At 44.1% G+C, this 17,954-nt stretch overlaps 1 protein-coding gene across 3 annotated transcripts in view; it reads right to left on the reverse strand.

Annotated features, from left to right (window-relative positions):
• Positions 1-3,763: 3,763 nt before the first annotated feature.
• Positions 3,764-17,954, reverse strand: part of dachb (dachshund b) — a 51,286-nt gene continuing 37,095 nt past the window's right edge. For 2 of the 3 annotated variants that reach the window (XM_058066422.2, XM_078795535.1), the window contains 10 exons: positions 13,189-13,299; positions 11,709-11,900; positions 10,801-10,964; positions 10,593-10,698; positions 10,456-10,530; positions 8,541-8,644; positions 8,331-8,478; positions 7,806-7,964; positions 7,653-7,712; positions 3,764-4,775 (listed from right to left, as the gene is read on the reverse strand). In XM_058066422.2, coding sequence (XP_057922405.2) covers positions 4,738-4,775; positions 7,653-7,712; positions 7,806-7,964; positions 8,331-8,478; positions 8,541-8,644; positions 10,456-10,530; positions 10,593-10,698; positions 10,801-10,964; positions 11,709-11,900; positions 13,189-13,299 — 1,157 coding nt within the window. In that variant the 3' untranslated portion in view covers positions 3,764-4,737. The remainder of the gene's footprint in view (positions 4,776-7,652; positions 7,713-7,805; positions 7,965-8,330; positions 8,479-8,540; positions 8,645-10,455; positions 10,531-10,592; positions 10,699-10,800; positions 10,965-11,708; positions 11,901-13,188; positions 13,300-17,954) is intronic. The other variant, XM_078795538.1, reaches the window with a different exon arrangement.

Below are 17,954 nucleotides of genomic sequence, written 5' to 3' on the forward strand. Positions count from 1 at the left end.
TTTTTTTTCCACCGTGTGGCCTATTTTATATTAATGTTAATTTTAATATTGTAATTTGTATGTTCATATGATAAAGCAGGTTTGTGTTTGACTGTAATGTCGTATTATCACCACTAGAGGGAGCCAACTTTTAACAATGTAACCTAACGTGTTTTATAGGCAGAATTGATGCTCAGTTGAGTTTGTCACTTTTAAAATAAAATCTAGGCATATAATATATACATGTATAATACACACATGCACGTTGGACTGACTGCCTACACAAAGTATGAAAAATTATCATTATTATTCGCACACACACATCACTCTTTACCTCTGACAGTGTTTTCTCATTGATATATATATATATATATATATATATATATACATACATATACATACATATATATATATAGTCCTAAAATGATAAAGAAAAAGAAAAGTTTGCAATAAAGGTGCAATTAACCTTTTGGCCACGCGGGGGCAGCAGATGCTGACAGTGTAAAAAGTCAAATGACTCAGAAGAAGTAAACATGGGTTAACAGGAACTCACCGTAAAAACTTTAGATAAAAGACCACACACCAAAAAAAAAAAGAAAATACAAGTTTAGAAAAGGTGAATGAGGACAAACAACAAAAATAGGAGCAACAGCAGCAGACATGTCAGCACGCTAACTGTGATCCATTTTGTTTTCTTTGCTTTCCTGTTGGGGTCAAAGTTGAGAAAACTACAAAACAGTGTTAGCGTTAGCGGACTCCAAGAGCAGCCCGACACCAGAAGCGCCTTCATTCATCTTGTTTCTCCTCACCTTAGGAAGGTCAACAGGCGCCAAATTGCCGACACGGCTGCCATTTTGTCAGCGGTATCCCACAAACAAACAAACAAACAAACAAACGCCACATTCATCGGTTCTGCCTCCACGCCACATTTGTTGTCCTTTAACGCAGAGGAAGGAGAGCGGAACCGGGTGACATTTGCCAACGTTATCAGCGGGACGCCTTCCTCGCTCAAAAATGAGACATTTAACACGACGGTCCGACCAAAAAATGTCATTACTGTTAACAATGTCCACTAATATGTCCTCACTGAAGTGTGATCTTGGACAGATTACCAACACCAAACATCTTGGTTAATTAACATTTAGCATTTAATTAAAGACGCAGTCTAGTGTAAAAACACAATAAAATACACACTGCCCTTTGTCAATCGGTGTATTCGTTTTTAGTGTCTTTTTTTTTTGCACACAAAATGTTGTGAGTGCATGTGGAAAAGCGCGTGGTGCAGACGCTAATACGCTAAGGCGCTAATGGCGGGCTACATGGCATTTGGAGCAGAAAGGTGTGACATGCAAGCCTTCACACTGGCAAACATTAGCATACACACACACACACACACACACACATACGCATATACACACTCCTCAGGGCCTGCCATTAATAACAGCTGACCTTTGCACGTTTAGGCTGTGAAATGATAGCCAAGCGAACGTGAGGACAGCCATCACACCTCCCTCGTTGTCCTCTTTTGTCTCTCCATCTTGGCTCTTTTGACAAGCGGCTTTGTTCTTACAAACTAATAGCTAATAATCATTTTGGATGGCGATCCATTGCTACGTTCTGTGTGTGTGTGTGTGTGTGTCAGGTGGTTTTGCATCAGCACCCATCATCCATCAATGTCCAATGAGCGAATGACGGGAAGAAGAAAAACAAAGAACAATAAAACAGTCATGGCAATGTATGACGACTGTTTATTGTCAAAGACTGTGTGTGTGTGTGTGTGTGTGTGTGTGTGTGTGTGCAGGTTAAACTCCAGGGTTTTTGTTGTGGGAGGAAATTCCCTTTATAATTTTCCTCATAAAGACTTTAATGGAGACTAATGACGGAGCTACGTGTGTGTGTGTGTGTGTGTGTATGAATGTCTCGTCCTCCATCTTTTTTGTCATCATCATTTTGACACTCTCAATTACTTTTTTGTTAAATCAGTCAAATCTTTTGTTGAAAAACAAACTGTAGATGAGGATGTAAGCTTTTACAAGGGAAGGGTCCATAGCGAGGCCCCCTGTGGCCATTTTCAACCCACAGTTTGTTTTTTATTGGCCCTTGGCATGTTCTTATAAATAAAATTAAACAAGAAAGCACCAAAAATATATTTTTAAAAAGAGCAAAAAGGTGTAAATTTTTTTTGACATTTTGATAACACAAAAAAGCCCAGCTGTTGGTCCGAGACCCCTTGAAAAGGAGAAATATGGCAAATAATGTACGCACCCATGTAAATCCATAAAAATGCCTATTTTTTGCCTTATGCATATTAACTAAGATGATTATGGCGAGGAAACGTGCCAACAGTCCATATAACAGTCTGACTCACGGTGTCACCTTCCTAGCAGCCCTAAATTCATCACAAAGCAACGTAATACTCAAAAGGTGTATATACAAATATACAAACATGTCACAATATGACTTTAAAATAAATAAAAAACACTTTAAAGTTTTGCGTCTGAGCAACACATTCATCGGGGAGCTGCAATGACATCAGCCTCCCTCTAGGATTTGCGCTGTGTCCCCTGGCTCCCCCTGGTGGACAAAAGCAGCACTGCAAAGCCATTTTTTATGCTCTTCTCCAATGTAATGGTTTTCAAAAAACAAAATACATTATGGGAACATGTTAAAATATTGGGTTCTATTGATATAAAACTCATATTGATACATGTTTCTATATTTCTGAATGTTTGATGAGTTTCACATTGTTTGTAAGATGAAACCGTGAGACTGTCAATGGGTTGACAAGCTCGTTGTAATTCTTAGCTCGTCATGGACTCATGCACGCCATTTTATGACATGTGCAGCTTTACACCAGATAAGACCAAATTATTATTATTAAATATTATTAGTGGGTTCGGTTTATTTGGTATTTAGAGAAAAAAAATACATACATAAGTCCTAAGCATCTTAAGCTTTTGACCAGAAAATTAGAAAGAAATATGAAATTGGGCGTCATGTCCTGTCAAATTTCAGTACCTGTGCTTCAGTGGAAAAACCTTGGACACCCCTCCTTTAGGGTCTTCTGTTCAACACATGATCTTTTCCATTATTTTCAGTGGAACCCAGTTAAGTCAGTCCTGTTTATGTTGACAACCCATCTTACATCAAGTCCCGTTTCACCTTTAAAACGTGTCTGCTAAAGTCAACTTTGACAGAAATGGTTGACTGATTTTGTCAACATCAAATTTGAGAGCAACATCAAATTTGAAAAATGGGCATCTCTCTGTCGACGTGTCTTTTAGCATCATTATAGCATGAAACAACATTAGACAATAACTACTGTGTAGTTCCACAGCACTAAAACATGCACTGTGACTTCCTGTTCAGTGTAAAATAAGCTTTAGCATAAACCTGGATTCTACCACAGCAACAAAAAAATGCACTATTTCTTTATTATTGTTTTTTATCATCAGAGGTTAGATTTGCACATGTACAAAATATTTATTGTCTTTGTAGTGACGATATACAACAAAATTACGGCAGCAGCTGTTAGGTAGGAGTATAAAATATCATATAAAAACACAACAATCTAAATAAAACTCCTTTAGTACTATCCAGTGTACTTAAGTAAATAGTAGACAGTTGCTTAAGTCGACATGAGTCAGCTAGTCCCAGGGGTGTCAACATAAGCGGGTTCCACTGTACTAAAAACCTGGTTCTGATGAGGGGAGTTACCACAGTAACCGTGCCACTTTTGTTGTCACATCCTTCCAATCCCGCCCCCACCCACCCACCCCCCGTTTTTATTTTACCCCCACGGTTACTCACATCCTTCAACGCCGTCCACTTTTCATCCCTCCATCACGTCCCGTCCGCCCTCCTCGCGGCCATCGCTCAGTGTTTGTGCCTCCATTAGGGGGAAATGGAAAAAGTGACATCAGCTATTTTGGGGAAGATGGAGACGGAGAGATGGACATCAAAGGTGTGACAGAGGGAAGGAGACGAGGATGCAAGGAGACAGGAATACGCCACCTCATGGAGCCACTAACGGAATGAATATACAAGCTAAACGTGTGTGTGTGTGTTTAAAAGAGCACCATGTGACAGTGAAGCTTCCAGGTTGTAATACTGTATATTTGCAGTTGACCACAGCCACACAACAGTGACACACTGAGGGGGAAAAAGAAGCAAAGAAACCAAAACCAGTAGGTGGTCACTTCTATCTACACACGATAATCTTTTAGCCCCGCCTCCATCGAGCCCCTCCCATCTCACCTGACAAGAGTTTGAGAGGAGCACTTGATTTGCTCACCTGCTGCTCTCGTGAGCGGAAAGCAGGGTGATGGGTGAGGAGGGTGAAGGATGTGCTACTCAAGTCACTTCCTGGTCAAAGCAGGTGACAAGTTGAGGATACAACATTATAGAAATGACGTCATAAAAAAGGGTTTGTGTGGGTTTATGTACATGTTTGTAGTTCTTCAAGGTGATAGAAAACACTTCGGCCCCAAGACCTCCTTGCAGCCACAGGAGGACCTGAAAGAAGTTTTTTGAGTCATTTCCTTCCGCTCCGGTCTGAGATGGACTCAGGTGTTCTTTGAACTTGTGAGGCAGTCATGTTTGGTCCAGCCTTCCCAGTATGCTTTGCATGGGAATGGGCAGTCACTCAGGAGACCGAAGAAAGCTTTGTTTGCAACAAAAGAGCAACAAATAGAGTCGGGGGGGGTGGGCGGGGTGGTAAGTCGTGGCAGGGGGGCCTCTGGTTGTAACTCAGCCTCTCTAGAACATGATGGTGGTCTTCAGGAAAGCTCGAGATTCTGAAAGATAAAGACAAATAGATGAGCGGCAATGATAAAACATAATTAATCAAACTGTGATTTGCGGATTTGTTTTCTCTGCTTTAATTTGTAAATTATGTTATTTTTAAATTTAAAAAAAAACATTGTTTGATGGCGACCATGGTTCAATTCCACCCTCGGCCATCTCTGTGTAGAGTTTGCATGTTCTCCCCGTGCATGCGTGGGTTTTCTCCGGGTACTCCGGTTTCCTCCCACATTCCAAAAACATGCTAGGTTAATTGGCGACTCCAAATTGTTCATAGGTATGAATGTGAGTGTGAATGGTTGTTTGTCTATATGTGCCCTTTGATTGGCTGGCCACCAGTCCAGGGTGTACCCCGCCTCTCGCCTGAAGACAGCTGGGATAGGCTCCAGCACCCCTTGCGACCCTCGTGAGGAAAAGCGGTATAAAATGAATGAATGGTTTGATGGCGCTATCTGCAAGGGAAAAAAGTATGTTGTTGCTAAAATGCCTTTTTTAAAACATTTTGACAAGATTAGAAAATATTAGATAGAAAAATATATGTAGCCTCCGTGTCAGGGGTGATGTGTGATAGAAGAGTTTCACCTAAAATGAAAGCAAAGGTATACAAAACTGTAGTGAGACCAGCCATGTTGTTTGGTCTAGAGACAGTGCCACTGATGAAAAGACAGGAAGCAGAACTGGAGGTAGCCGAGATAAAAGATGCTCATTGGGAGTGACCAGGATGAATAGGATCAGGAACGAGTACATCAGAGGGACATTACATGTTTAGAGGCCTTGGAGATAAAGTCAGAGAGGCCCGACTGAGATGGTTGGGACATGTCCAGAGGAGGTTTTCTCCGGGTACTCCGGTTTCCTCCCACATTCCAAAAAACATGCTAGGTTAATTGATGACTCCAAATTGTCCATAGATATGAATGTGAGTGTGAATGGTTGTTTGTCTATATGTGCCCTGTGATTGGTAGAAAACGAATGAATGAATGTACATAAAAGTAGGCTACACGGTACTAAAAGTGGTTAGGGCGCAGGCCTCACAGCTAGGCGACCCAAGTTCGATTCCCCCCCTCGGCCATCTCTGTGTGGAGTTTGCATGGTCTCCTTGTGCATGCGTGGGATTTCTCCGGGTACTCCGGTTTCCTCCCACATTCCAAAAAACATGCTAGGTTAATTGATGACTCCAAATTGTCCATAGGTATGAATGTGAGTGTGAATGGTTGTTTGTCGGAAGAGAAAGAAGAAGAAGCATATGCGGCCTCTAGATTTGGGCACCCCTGGTTTAGTAGTAGTACGAGTGCGTCCATTATTCCCGGTTTTCGCTATTCACTGGGGGGTCTTGGAGCGTCATTGACTTTTGAATGTTTTTCCGACACTATCAGTGTGAGATGCAAACTGAGGTACAAACAGGTAAAAAAAAAAAACAAACAAACCGGACTGATGCCTCCTCTCTCTTTCACACTGCATCTCTTTATGGCTGCTGTTTTGCAGCACTCGGCTCTCATTTCACCTCCGCTCCCTGTAGCACCTCACCCACGGGCATGTCGCACACACACACACACACACACACAGAGCTTTCCCCTGCGGTGTCATTGTTTTGTGCCAACGTTGCAAAGTGTTTACATCTTGTGCAAGAGGGCAGCCATATTGCTGCCACTTCCTCACAGACAAGCAGGTTTCAGAAATGAGAAAGTTTCTTTTTCACATTTTTTTTTCTTCCTGCCCTTCGCTATTTTTAACACCCCCCTTCATCTTCCCTCCGCTTGCCATGCACCCCCACCCCCCCATCTGCTAAGCTGACATTATTTTTATCCTCCTCGTCTAAAAAGACTTTTTATATACACCAAATGCTCAGTTTGTGGCAGAGTGTAAAAAGAACATATTTTCATTCTTCCTGGGCCATGTGTGCCACCTGCAAGCCTCCATTAGTCATGTGTGTGTGTGTGTGTGTGTGTGTGTGTGTGTGTGTGTCCCAGTTAAAAATGGTGCTGACCCGCCTTACAAGTCTATCAGCAGTTTGCAGTAAATGTCACCAGGTCTCGCAACAAGGTCACATTTTTCAACTCTTCCTCCTCCTTGCCCTCTTTTCCCCTCCTCATCCTCGTCTTCATCAATGCTTTGTTTTTAAAAGCTTTTGTCCTCTTTTTTTTTTTCCCTCCCTGCACCTGATTCCAACGCCACATCTTCTTTCTTTGTATTCAGCACTTTTCTCCTCACTCGTTAATTAAGAGTGTGGAAGGTGGGAGAGGCGAGGGATGTGTGTGTGTGTGTGTGTGTGTTGAAATCACTGTAGGTGCAAAATGCTTTTATGGCAGGAGGCATGAATGTGTATGTGTTTGTGTGTGTGTGTGTGTGTGTGTGTGTGTGTGTGCAGGGCAGCAAAGGGCTCCTGCAGGGCCAATCAACATTAATGAAATCAGTTGAGTCTGCGAGAGTGTGTATGTGTGTGTGTGTGTGTGTGTGTGTGTGTGCGCTAGGCTTGCAGAAGAGAGGGAGGATCTAAGAGGGGTCTAAAGAGGAGCGCAAGCTCATTAGACTTCCCCGTCTCACCCAAGTGTGGATCAAACATGCACAAATTCACATGCGGGCACACACACACATGTGCATGCACCCACAAATATAGTACACACACACGACACACACACACACACTGGTAGCGTAGCGAATCATAGACACCCGTGCTGACTTCTCAATGTCAGGAAGGACTCGGGACAGATGCCGGATGATGGACGACACGTGTATAACAAACGCACACTCACGCGTTTTGAGTGTGGAATGATTATCAGTGATCAATTATTATCAAAATCGACTTTACCAACTTCCATCATGTGTGTACATTTTTATATGCCTTTTCTATTGCCAAGTTTGAGTGTGTGTACCTTGCATGTCTCCGTCATCCTGCTGCCCGTTGACTTCATCCTGCTGCTGGGATGCGGCGTCTTTGTTGCACGGCGTCGTCAGGACAGGAGAAATGCGTTAATAAACGTAAGACAAAAAAACAAAAAGACAAGAACAGATGAGGAGAAGCGTACCAGCGGCGTTGTTGGCGGCATGCAGCGGCTCCGGGGAGGATGAGGACGAGTGTTTCAAGGTGTCCTCTCCTCTCTCTCTCCTTTTGGACTCAAACTCCAGCGCCTCCTGCAGCTTCCTTTTGGCCTTCTTCTCTTTCTTCAGACGCTTCTGGATGGAAGCTGCAGCAAGATGATTCCCACAATGTCACACATGGAGAAAACTTGGAGGACACTGCCTCCTATTCCAACTCTGTGTGTCTTTGAAACACTTGGGGGCCATTTTGTTCAAGAAAATCCTACATGCAGGAGCTCACTGTTACTCATCGAATGGATGACCTTTCTTATGTGCAGTCATTAAATAGCGGCCAACTGTATACGATATCAACATCAATAAGCGTCCACTTTTTAGTAATGAGCAGAACACAATGGACTCGGACTTGATCTTGAGTTGGTCGACATACACAAGTTGTTGACACAAGCGGAACCGCTGTAGTATAAGAATTAGTGTAATCTTGTAATATGAGTCAATACAACAGGAGTTGTTACCTCTGCTCTGCAGTTCAGAGGTCAACTGCCGCTCCAGACTCTCCCTCATCTCTCGTTCCCGGTAGAGCTCCATCTTCAGCTCCCTCTTCTCTGCTTGGATCTGCTTATCCTGCACGCGGGCGTTCTCTACCGCCACCTTCAGGAGGCCCTAATACATAAACGCACTTTGTTGAAGAGCCCACACGGCGCCAACATGGACATCCAAGATACCTGTATGTTGGTGAGGAGCGTCTCCACGGAAGACAGGCTGTCGGCAAATAGGAACGGGGCAGGGAAGCCCGGGGGCAAGGCTTGCCCAAGCGAAGGTTCTTCTTCTGAAGACGAAGCAAACATGGAATATTCTGGAGTGGGTTTCCGGGATGTAAAGATGTGCACAGCAGAAGAAGTTGGAGACATGTTGTTGTTGTTAAAGTGTAAAAGTCAATGATGCAGCATCAGGGGGATCAATTACACTTGACACACACACACACACACACACACGGCTCGTTAGTATTCAGACAATCATGTGAGGTACTAATTGGCAAGGATTAAACACACCCTTCGTGTGTGTGTGTGTGTGTGTGTGTGTGTCACAGTGTCTGCTCAGCTCTTAATGCCTAACACACTGACAAGAGAGTTAACTCTGCTGTGAAATTAACGCTGATTGAGATGCACTCTAGCACACACACACACACACACACACACACACTCCTATCTGCTACTTCATCCATACATCTCCTCCTCCTCCTCCTCTTACACGCTTATCTTCCATCCTCTGTCAACTTCCTGTATTTATTTCTACCGTTTATTTCCTCCTTCATTTTTCTGTCAATTTTATTTATTTTTTTACTACCAAAAAACACAAATTTGAGAAAGTGGACTCAGCCTTCAAGGGGGTGTCTGACTGAAAGCTTTTCTCATTTAGTTTTTGGGTTTTTTTTGCCAATAACGCTGTCCGACACCGCAGTTGAAGGACAGACAAAAATGTGCACAGGAGGGATGTTGAGGAAAACAAGTCAAATATTCCAAAAAATTACAAACTAAGTCTTTTATATGTGTGAACCTCATTGATGATTGACAGCTGCATGTTTCCACTGAATACTCATGCGGTGGGGAAAAAAAAAAGTATTTTCGTCCCGTTAGTTTACCCTTTAAACTTTAAGGTAGGTTTAGGTAGGATTAATGTATAAATGAATGGAGAAAAAAAACATTAAATGAATTAATTATGAATGAATTAACCGTATAGGCTGCACCGCGGTTAAGTGGTTAGTGCGTAGGCCACGCAGCTAGGAGACCGGAGTTCGATTCCTGTGTGGAGTGTGCATTCAGGTATGAATGTGAGTGTGAATGGTTGTTTGTCTATATGTGCCCCGTGATTGGCCGGCGACCAGTCCAGGGAGCTATGGGATCAAATACTTATTTCCCCTCAATGTAATACAATTTAAAAAATTTTGAAATATATATTTTGTTTACATTTTGGCTCTCCCTGCTCCTTACTTTAGCAATTCTGTACTGGGTATTGTTATAAGGGGGTCAACTTACTAAATCAGGGGATCAAATACTTACATACGCCAGCCTCTGCCCCCACGTGTGTGTGTGTGTGTGGTTTATTATGCAAACGTGACCCATCGCTTCCAGATGGCGCACGTCCACGGGGAACATTCCAGGGTGCGCTTGTGTGCGCCAAAGAGGAGTGGTTAAGTTTCACCAACGCGTCTTCGACTCGGCCTCAGATTGGAACGGCAGCAGGTGCTTTATTTTCACAAGATGGAAAATAATGGGAGAGGCCCTGCTTCTGCTTTTAGTGGGCGGCCTCTTGACCCCTTTTAGCCCTGCCTCCTTTGCTAGACCCTACCCACCCCAACACATACACACACACACACACATGCAGACACACACTCTCATCCGCTCCCTCATTGGCCTGATTGATGGCTGGGAGACAGGTGATCAATAGGACTGACAGAACATCCTGACACTTCACTTTGTGTGTGTGTGTGTGTGTGTGCATGTGTAAATACAGGAGATGAAAAAAGTGAGGATGATTTGTCAGTTGTCAAAAGAAAATGGCTGATGTTTGGATGAATGTGCATAATGGAAGTTGTGTGTGTGTGTGTGTGTGTGTGTGTGTGTGTGTGTGTGGTCTAACCTTTGTCTTTTGTTATTTTCTTGATGGGCGTTGCAGGGTTGGCCAGTGCCACATCCGCATCAACCGAGAGCAGGCCTGGAAAAGGAGAATATGAGTGAATGCAATGGTCGCACTCCGGAGTGCGTTGGTTTGCGTACCAAGTCTTTCTGGCGAGCTGGAGGCGGAGCTACTGGGTTGCGACTGCAGGGGCGTGTTGGTCTCGTCAACGGAGGGCGACAGAGAGGGGCTGTCACACACACGCTCCTACACAAACACACACGCACAAATCATACATAATTTGTAATAAAAAAAAGAAATATATTTTCATCAACAATGCAATGTTCCACTCGTGTTCAATGATGTCACCTTGATGACGGGCGCCCGATGAACGTGTATCTGCTGAGCCGCAGCGGCCATGTTGGCGATGGTGCTGAGGTGGTTCATCTGTGACATCGCCATGGCTACGGAGGCGGGCGGCAAGCCCATGGGAAGCAGCGGGTGGGGCATCATCATGAAGGGCAGGTCCAGTCCTAAAGGAGAAACACACGCAGCTGTGATGACGCCATCACGGACGCGGATCGAGTGACGGCTGTGACCTCCTGTTGAACTTCAACCTCGTTGCGACGCGTCAAAAGTGTCGCTAGGGTAGCTGAGGGCAAACGGGAGGACGGGATTAAAAAAGAAAAAGGTGAAATAACCTCCAGAGGCCGTCACCTTTCACCTCTGACCCCAAAGCAGGCCTTCGTGAAGGCCTGGGCGTGAAGACGTCTGCTGTCTCAGCTGGGAACGTGCACGTGAAGAGCATGTGTGTGTGTGTGTGTGTGTTTGTCTGTGGCAGCCGCTTTCACTCCGATAAAACAATAACGCTGATTGCTGTTGTCGTGACAACAATCAATGTGAGTGTTTGTCACCTCCCGCAGTGCGTGTTGGTGTGTGTGTGTCCCAACACATGTGTGCAATAAGAAACATTTGCGTGTGTGTGTGTGTGTGTGTGTGTGATGTTGATGAATTGAGTCATTTAGTTGAGTGTGTGCTGATTAATCCAGGCAGAGTGTTAATACAGGAGATGGGAACAGATTAAATGGCGTACATTAACACATATTGCCACCCCTTTGACACACACACACCTAGCGAAAGCTTTCCTCTCACCTCATGTGTTGTTATCAAGAAAACCTTTAGTACACTTTCATTTAGGGTCCGTCTTGTCACTTTGATGGGGACAAACACAATGGCCACGGTCACGTTGTCATGGATACGGAGGTGTGTTTGCTTACTATTAGCAAGTAGCTGCTGCTGCTGCTGCTGGAGTTGCTGTTGATTGACAGCTCCCAAAGCAGGGCCCCGCCCGCCGCCTCCCGCCGCACCTGCCGGGGTGGTGCCTCCACCACCTCCTCCGGGGCCGCCACAGTGGGCTCCGGCCAGGGGGCTGCTCAGGCGCTCCTTGTCCCAGGAACACTCACTTCCTCCTGGGCACACAAATAAAACTGTATGTAATAATACACGCACAAACACACACATATCACAACACACAATTCACAAACACGACAATGCTCTCTCTCTCTCTCTCTGTGTGTGTGTAACTCTACCTCACTCAGCCACCAGCTCGCCTCTTCTTCCCTCCCTCATCCATCTTCATCTCCCTCCATTAGTTTGAATTAGCAGCCGTCTCTCTCTATTATTGCCTACTGAATTCCCTGTGCCGTGTGTGTGTGTGTGCGTGTGTGTGAGACAGCTGGGCTGCGTCCCCTCTCTGCCTTTACACCGGGGAAGAAAAGAAGTATAAACAGATGGGCAGATGTTCTCTCCCACTTTCTCTACACACACACACACACACACACACACACACACACACAGATATGTCTTCTTGCCAAAAGTGTTGCTCGTAGCAGGAAAAAAGTGCTGCGTCTCAAATGCAATACGTCCGTCAGTACACTTCATTATAACGCCGAACTGCATTTTGCTGTACTTCTCAGTGAGAAAACACAACTGTACTACTACTGTAACTGTACTCAGTACTAAGTACTAAGTATAAACACGAAAGTGAACAGGTTGAGACAACTCAATATTTCTAGCTATTGAGTTTTAAGAAGAGGTCACGTCTCCTGTTTGCTTTCTTGTCTTTTTTGCTTATTTTCCAAATAGAAGATTTGCCAAGTCATCAACTTTGGCCCGTAAAAAAAAAATCTTTGTGTTTGCTCCTCCCATCCTGTCCTGCCTCTTCTTCTCCCCATGCTTGCTATTGTGTGTCACCGATGTGTTATATGACAACAAGGTGGCACAAAGACACACAAAGGCAATGTAGTGCAAATGATATCAAAGATGGAGAGGCAAAAAGGAGCAGGAGTGTAGGGTTCATAAAAGGTATATATATATATATATATATATATTTTTTTTTTTTTTAAGAGGACAAGATGGAGTCGTTTGACGGGTCAGCACCACAATCGTTCACCTTTCTTCTCTCTCTGCTTTTTGTTTTGCTTCCTTTCAATAATTCACACCAGCAAACACGGCAGGGATGGAAAAGTGCACGTGAACTCTTTGTTTAATGTACGTCAAGCATGAAGCACGCACACACACACACACAAACACACACACACACACTTGTGACATGTCCATTTAAAACACAATGAAGTCACAGGGTGAAAAAGGAAAGCACAACATTCTGTTTTTGGAAGAGTGAAGAAAGCAAGTCTCATTGAAGAAGAAGACGTATCAAAGTGTGAGTGTGTGCAAACATGCGCACGTTTGTGTTACCTGCATTGGAGTGCAAGTCATCATTGTCCGACTCGTTTCCGTTCTGGAGACTCATCATCATCTTCATCTTCTGAAGCTTCTGGAGTTCGGCCATGGCGGCTGCTGTCAGACCTGAGACACACACACACACAAACGCACAGATACATAAGTCAATATGAGTAATAACTTAGTGAGAATAAGTTCCTGCTGTCCCCTCCAGGGGGCAGGACTGAGGTGACACATCCTGACTCTGGAGCTTCATGGTGCAAGTTTCCTTTGAAGTTTCCACATTGCATTCAAATGTTTTGGCCAGTTTTCGGACACCTCCCCGAGGCCACATTCACTGACATGCAGGAAGACAAAGCAGACACGCATGCATGCACACACACATGCATGCATAGTGCACGTGCACACACTCTTTTGTATGGACTAAGATCTCTGGCTCAGTGCACTGACCTGGAACTGACTTCTATACACAACAACCAGCAGAGTGAGAGAAATGACCCTCTGTGTGTGTGTGTGTGTGTGTGTGTTTGTGTGTTTTGTCTCATTGTTCCATTACATTGTGTGTGATTCCTTGTATGAATGTGTGCATGTGTGAGTGAAGGAATGCATGCATGTTTTTCTGTGCATAACATGTATCTGTGTGTGTGTGTGTGTGTGTTGGCTTTACCCCCATCACGGTTGAGGGCATTGGAGGAATGTCCAAACCACACACACACACACACACACACACACAGTACAGTTGTCTGTGAGCTCTAAAAGAGAAATGAAGATGGAAGCATTAAATAAAAGTACTTATGTGTTCATTAGCGGTGCTATTTTAAGGGAAATGTGTCTCACACACACACACACACAAAAATAAGGACAGAAATGGGAGTGGCTAAAGACAGAGCTTTTGCAAATTGATTATAATGCTGATACGCACACACACACACACGGACATAGAATGACTCACTTCAATACGAGCAAAGACGATCAATAGCCAGAGCAGAGCCACTATACTGTTCTCCATCATGACTATCACACACGCACACGCAATAACACACACGGCTCCTCAGATCGATGGCTTTCCGCTGCGTCCACGGTTACTGAGCATCGACCCCCGTCGCTAATGGCGACCAAGGAAGCTTGGGAATTAGCGTGTGATTGATTGACAAAGTGCTTCAAAGACACTTGCATCATCACAACCTGTGTGTGTGTGTGTGTGTGTGTGCGGTAAATGTATGCAAGTGTGCGCTAGTGGTTCCCCTGTGGGTTGTCTGTATGTTGTTTACTCATCTCTTTTCCAACGCAACTTTGGTCCACACTGCGAGTCATTAACAAGCTGGTGGAGCATCTTCTAGACTGAAGACCACCACCACCACCACCCCTCCCGCCGCCACGACCCCGCTCGCGTGAAACCAGGCCCATTTGACTCGTCAATATTTGATGGCGCACTTTGAGAGACGGAGTGACACTTTGAATAAAACAAACAGCAAAAGAGAGAAATTGCTCTTTGTGTTCTGGATTTAGAAACACACTGTTCTTTCTTTCTTCTGCTCCCATGAGTGCAAAGTCCAAGAGATTCAAGGCACGAGCACTTAAGTCGGCCATCTTTGGCTTTCACAGAAAGGCCTGAGATGCGTGTTTGCAGTGGCCAAACAAACAAATAAACATTGGGTCAACATTCAGTGAATGAAATTAATTACCGTAATTTCCGGTATATAGGCTCCTACGTTTTTCTCATGCTTTAAACCCTGTGGCTTGCATAGTGATGGGGCTAATTTATGGCTTGAGTGGCTTTATGGCGATGAGTTCCCATGATACTTAGAATGCAACTTCGGGAAGTATTGAAGTGGATGCTAATAACACATTTTGAAGTCTTACGCAACTACTGTGTTGTGATCCGACACATCATAAGTAAGTTTGATCAAGTGTAGAATTATTACAGCTTGTGCTTGGAGTGCTCGGACCACCGCCACTCCACTATCATGAACAGACTTCAAAAGGCTGGACAACTGCATAATGGATAATAATAATAATAATAATGTGGACAATAATAATGTAGTAATCCCATAATGTAGGACAGCTACAGCAAAAGACACAAAAGTGACAGCAAGCATGACAACAAAAGAGAGGGAGACTGACAAAGTGTGTGATGAAGGAATTATAAAGGTGTTCACTTGTAGCATAACGGATAATAATAATAATAATGTGGACAATAATAATGTAGTAATCCCATAATGTAGGACACCTACAGCAAAAGACACAAAAGTGACACCAAGCATGACAACAAAAGAGAGGGAGACTGACAAAGTGTGTGATGAAGGAATTATAAAGGTGTTCACTTGTAGCATAACGGATAATAATAATAATAATGTGGACAATAATATTGTAGTAATGTAGTAATCCCATAATGTAGGACAGCTACAGCAAAAGACACCAAAGTGACACCAAGCATGACAACAAAAGAGAGGGAGACTGACAAAGTGTGTGATGAAGGAATTATAAGGCTGTTCACTTGTAGCATAACGGATAATAATAATAATAATGTGGACAATAATAATGTAGTAATGTAGTAATCCCATAATGTAGGACACCTACAGCAAAAGACACAAAAGTGACACCAAGCATGACAACAAAAGAGAGGGAGACTGACAAAGTGTGTGATGAAGGAATTATAAGGCTGTTCACTTGTAGCATAACGGATAATAATAATAATAATAATGTGGACAATAATGATGTAGTAATCCTATAATGTAGGACAGCTACAGCAAAAGACACAAAAGTGACACCAAGCATGACAACAAAAGAGAGGGAGACTGACAAAGTGTGTGATGAAGGAATTATAAAGGTGTTCACTTGTAGCATAACGGATAATAATAATAATAATGTGGACAATAATGATGTAGTAATCCCATAATGTAGGACAGCTACAGCAAAAGACACCAAAGTGACACCAAGCATGACAACAAAAGAGAGGGAGACTGACAAAGTGTGTGATGAAGGAATTATAAGGCTCTTCACTTGTAGCATAACTTTTTCCTTTCACTACAGCTTTTGGCGATAAGTTCCTTGGCACTTTTGCTAACTTCCCCATGCTATTGTTGTCAATAATCTGTGGTTGTTTTCTCTCTTTTTCTGTCCCCTTGTCGCATGTTGTAAATAAACAGTATTAGCGACTTTCCACCAGTTTAACCTTGGAAGACAAGAGAGATGAAAAAAGACTTGAAGCCACTTTAGCTCCTCTTATGATGCCCCCCCACGACGTCCACCACTCACCACCCATCACACACACACACACACTCCCCTTCATCTCCTCCCCGATCGCTCATCCTGGCTCTCTGCAGGTGCACATGAGAGTCTTGAAATGAGTGTATTCTTTTCACAAGAAGATTGAAAGCCCTTCATCTGTAATCAACACACACGCACGCACAACGCCGCTGTGTGTGCGTGTTTATCTGTGCAAAACATGTGTGAGTGAAATCAGTTGTCAATGTAGCGTAAATTTATGCATTCGAGGAAGTGCTGTGTGTGTGTGTGTGTGTGTGTGTGTAAGACAAGGCGAAGCATTGAGCTGTGTGTGCGTTTTTTTAAGAGAATGAATTAACAAGTCAAATGAGCGTCTGCAAAGGTTATGCATGCAAACTCCCACGCTGACCATCACAGCGTCTTTGTTGGACAAGATGAGGCCAATTAAAGTGATATTGCTCTTTGGTTGTCGACCACGCCCCCCTCGGTCGCCTCTTCCTCACACCCTCCATGTTGAAAGTGGCGTTTCAACATCTGCCGCATCCAGTCTTCATCTCATCTCATCATTCGTTCTTCTTTACTTCCTTCCTTGTTCGTATCAACTTCTGGACCCCCCCCGCAAACCAACGCCCTCCACCCTGACCTCCTAAAAGCACCTCTCTGCGCTCTCTGTTTTCCAGCAGTGTGATAAATGTCCATCTGTGATTGGTCGCCGCACCCCCGCCGCCACAGAGCCCGCGAGGTCGTAAACAACAGCCCATCTCCCCCAGCAACCGTCCGTCTCCATGGACGCAAGGCCCGCCTGGACGACCAGCTTTGTGTGTGTGTACGTGTGTCTGTGGGGCGGAATGTGACTTGTGATGACTGCCAACTGTGTGTGTGTGTGTGTGTGTGTGTGTGTGTGTGAGTGTTCACTAATGAGTGCTCATAAGTGAGCAAATGTTTTCTCTGGGATTCACTAATGTTCAACAAACACACTCTCACTTCTCTATACACACACACACACACACACACACCTGGTTGTGCGCAGCCAGCAGTGTGTGTTTGTGTGTGCGTGTGATTAGTATGCCACAGTGAGCCGTGTCCATATGTCACTAAACACAACCATGTTTTATTAATCCTGGAAGAGGAGGATGATAAGAAAGAGGGGGGAGAACTAGAAGGAAATTCAAAGAGGGATGATGGGACAAAGTCGGATGGAAGAAAAGGAAGTAAAGAACGAGACAGAGTAGGAAAGAAAGTAAGGAAGGATGGATGTGAGGAAAGAAGGACAAGGGGAAGCAGAAGGGGACAAAAGTGAACGGGGAGGAAGGCGGAAAGTGAGTAAGGAGTGAGGAGAGAGAGCGCATGGAAAAAAGGAAGGGAGGAGGGAGAGATGGACAGATGGAGGAGTGAGACCCAGGAGACGAGTCATTCATCACACCAGCATGCTGCCTGCACTCGTTCACCTTCTTTCTCTCTTCCATCTCCTGTTACTCCCTCCATTTATTCACTCATTACTCCCTCCATCTCTTCCTACCCCCTCTTTAATCCCTCTAAACCTTCTCTATATG

Source organism: Doryrhamphus excisus, linkage group LG2 (assembly GCF_037039965.1).
Source record: "Doryrhamphus excisus strain RoL-2023G ecotype Guam linkage group LG2, RoL_Dexc_Guam_v1.1, whole genome shotgun sequence".
Classification (NCBI taxonomy): Eukaryota; Metazoa; Chordata; class Actinopteri; order Syngnathiformes; family Syngnathidae; genus Doryrhamphus; species Doryrhamphus excisus.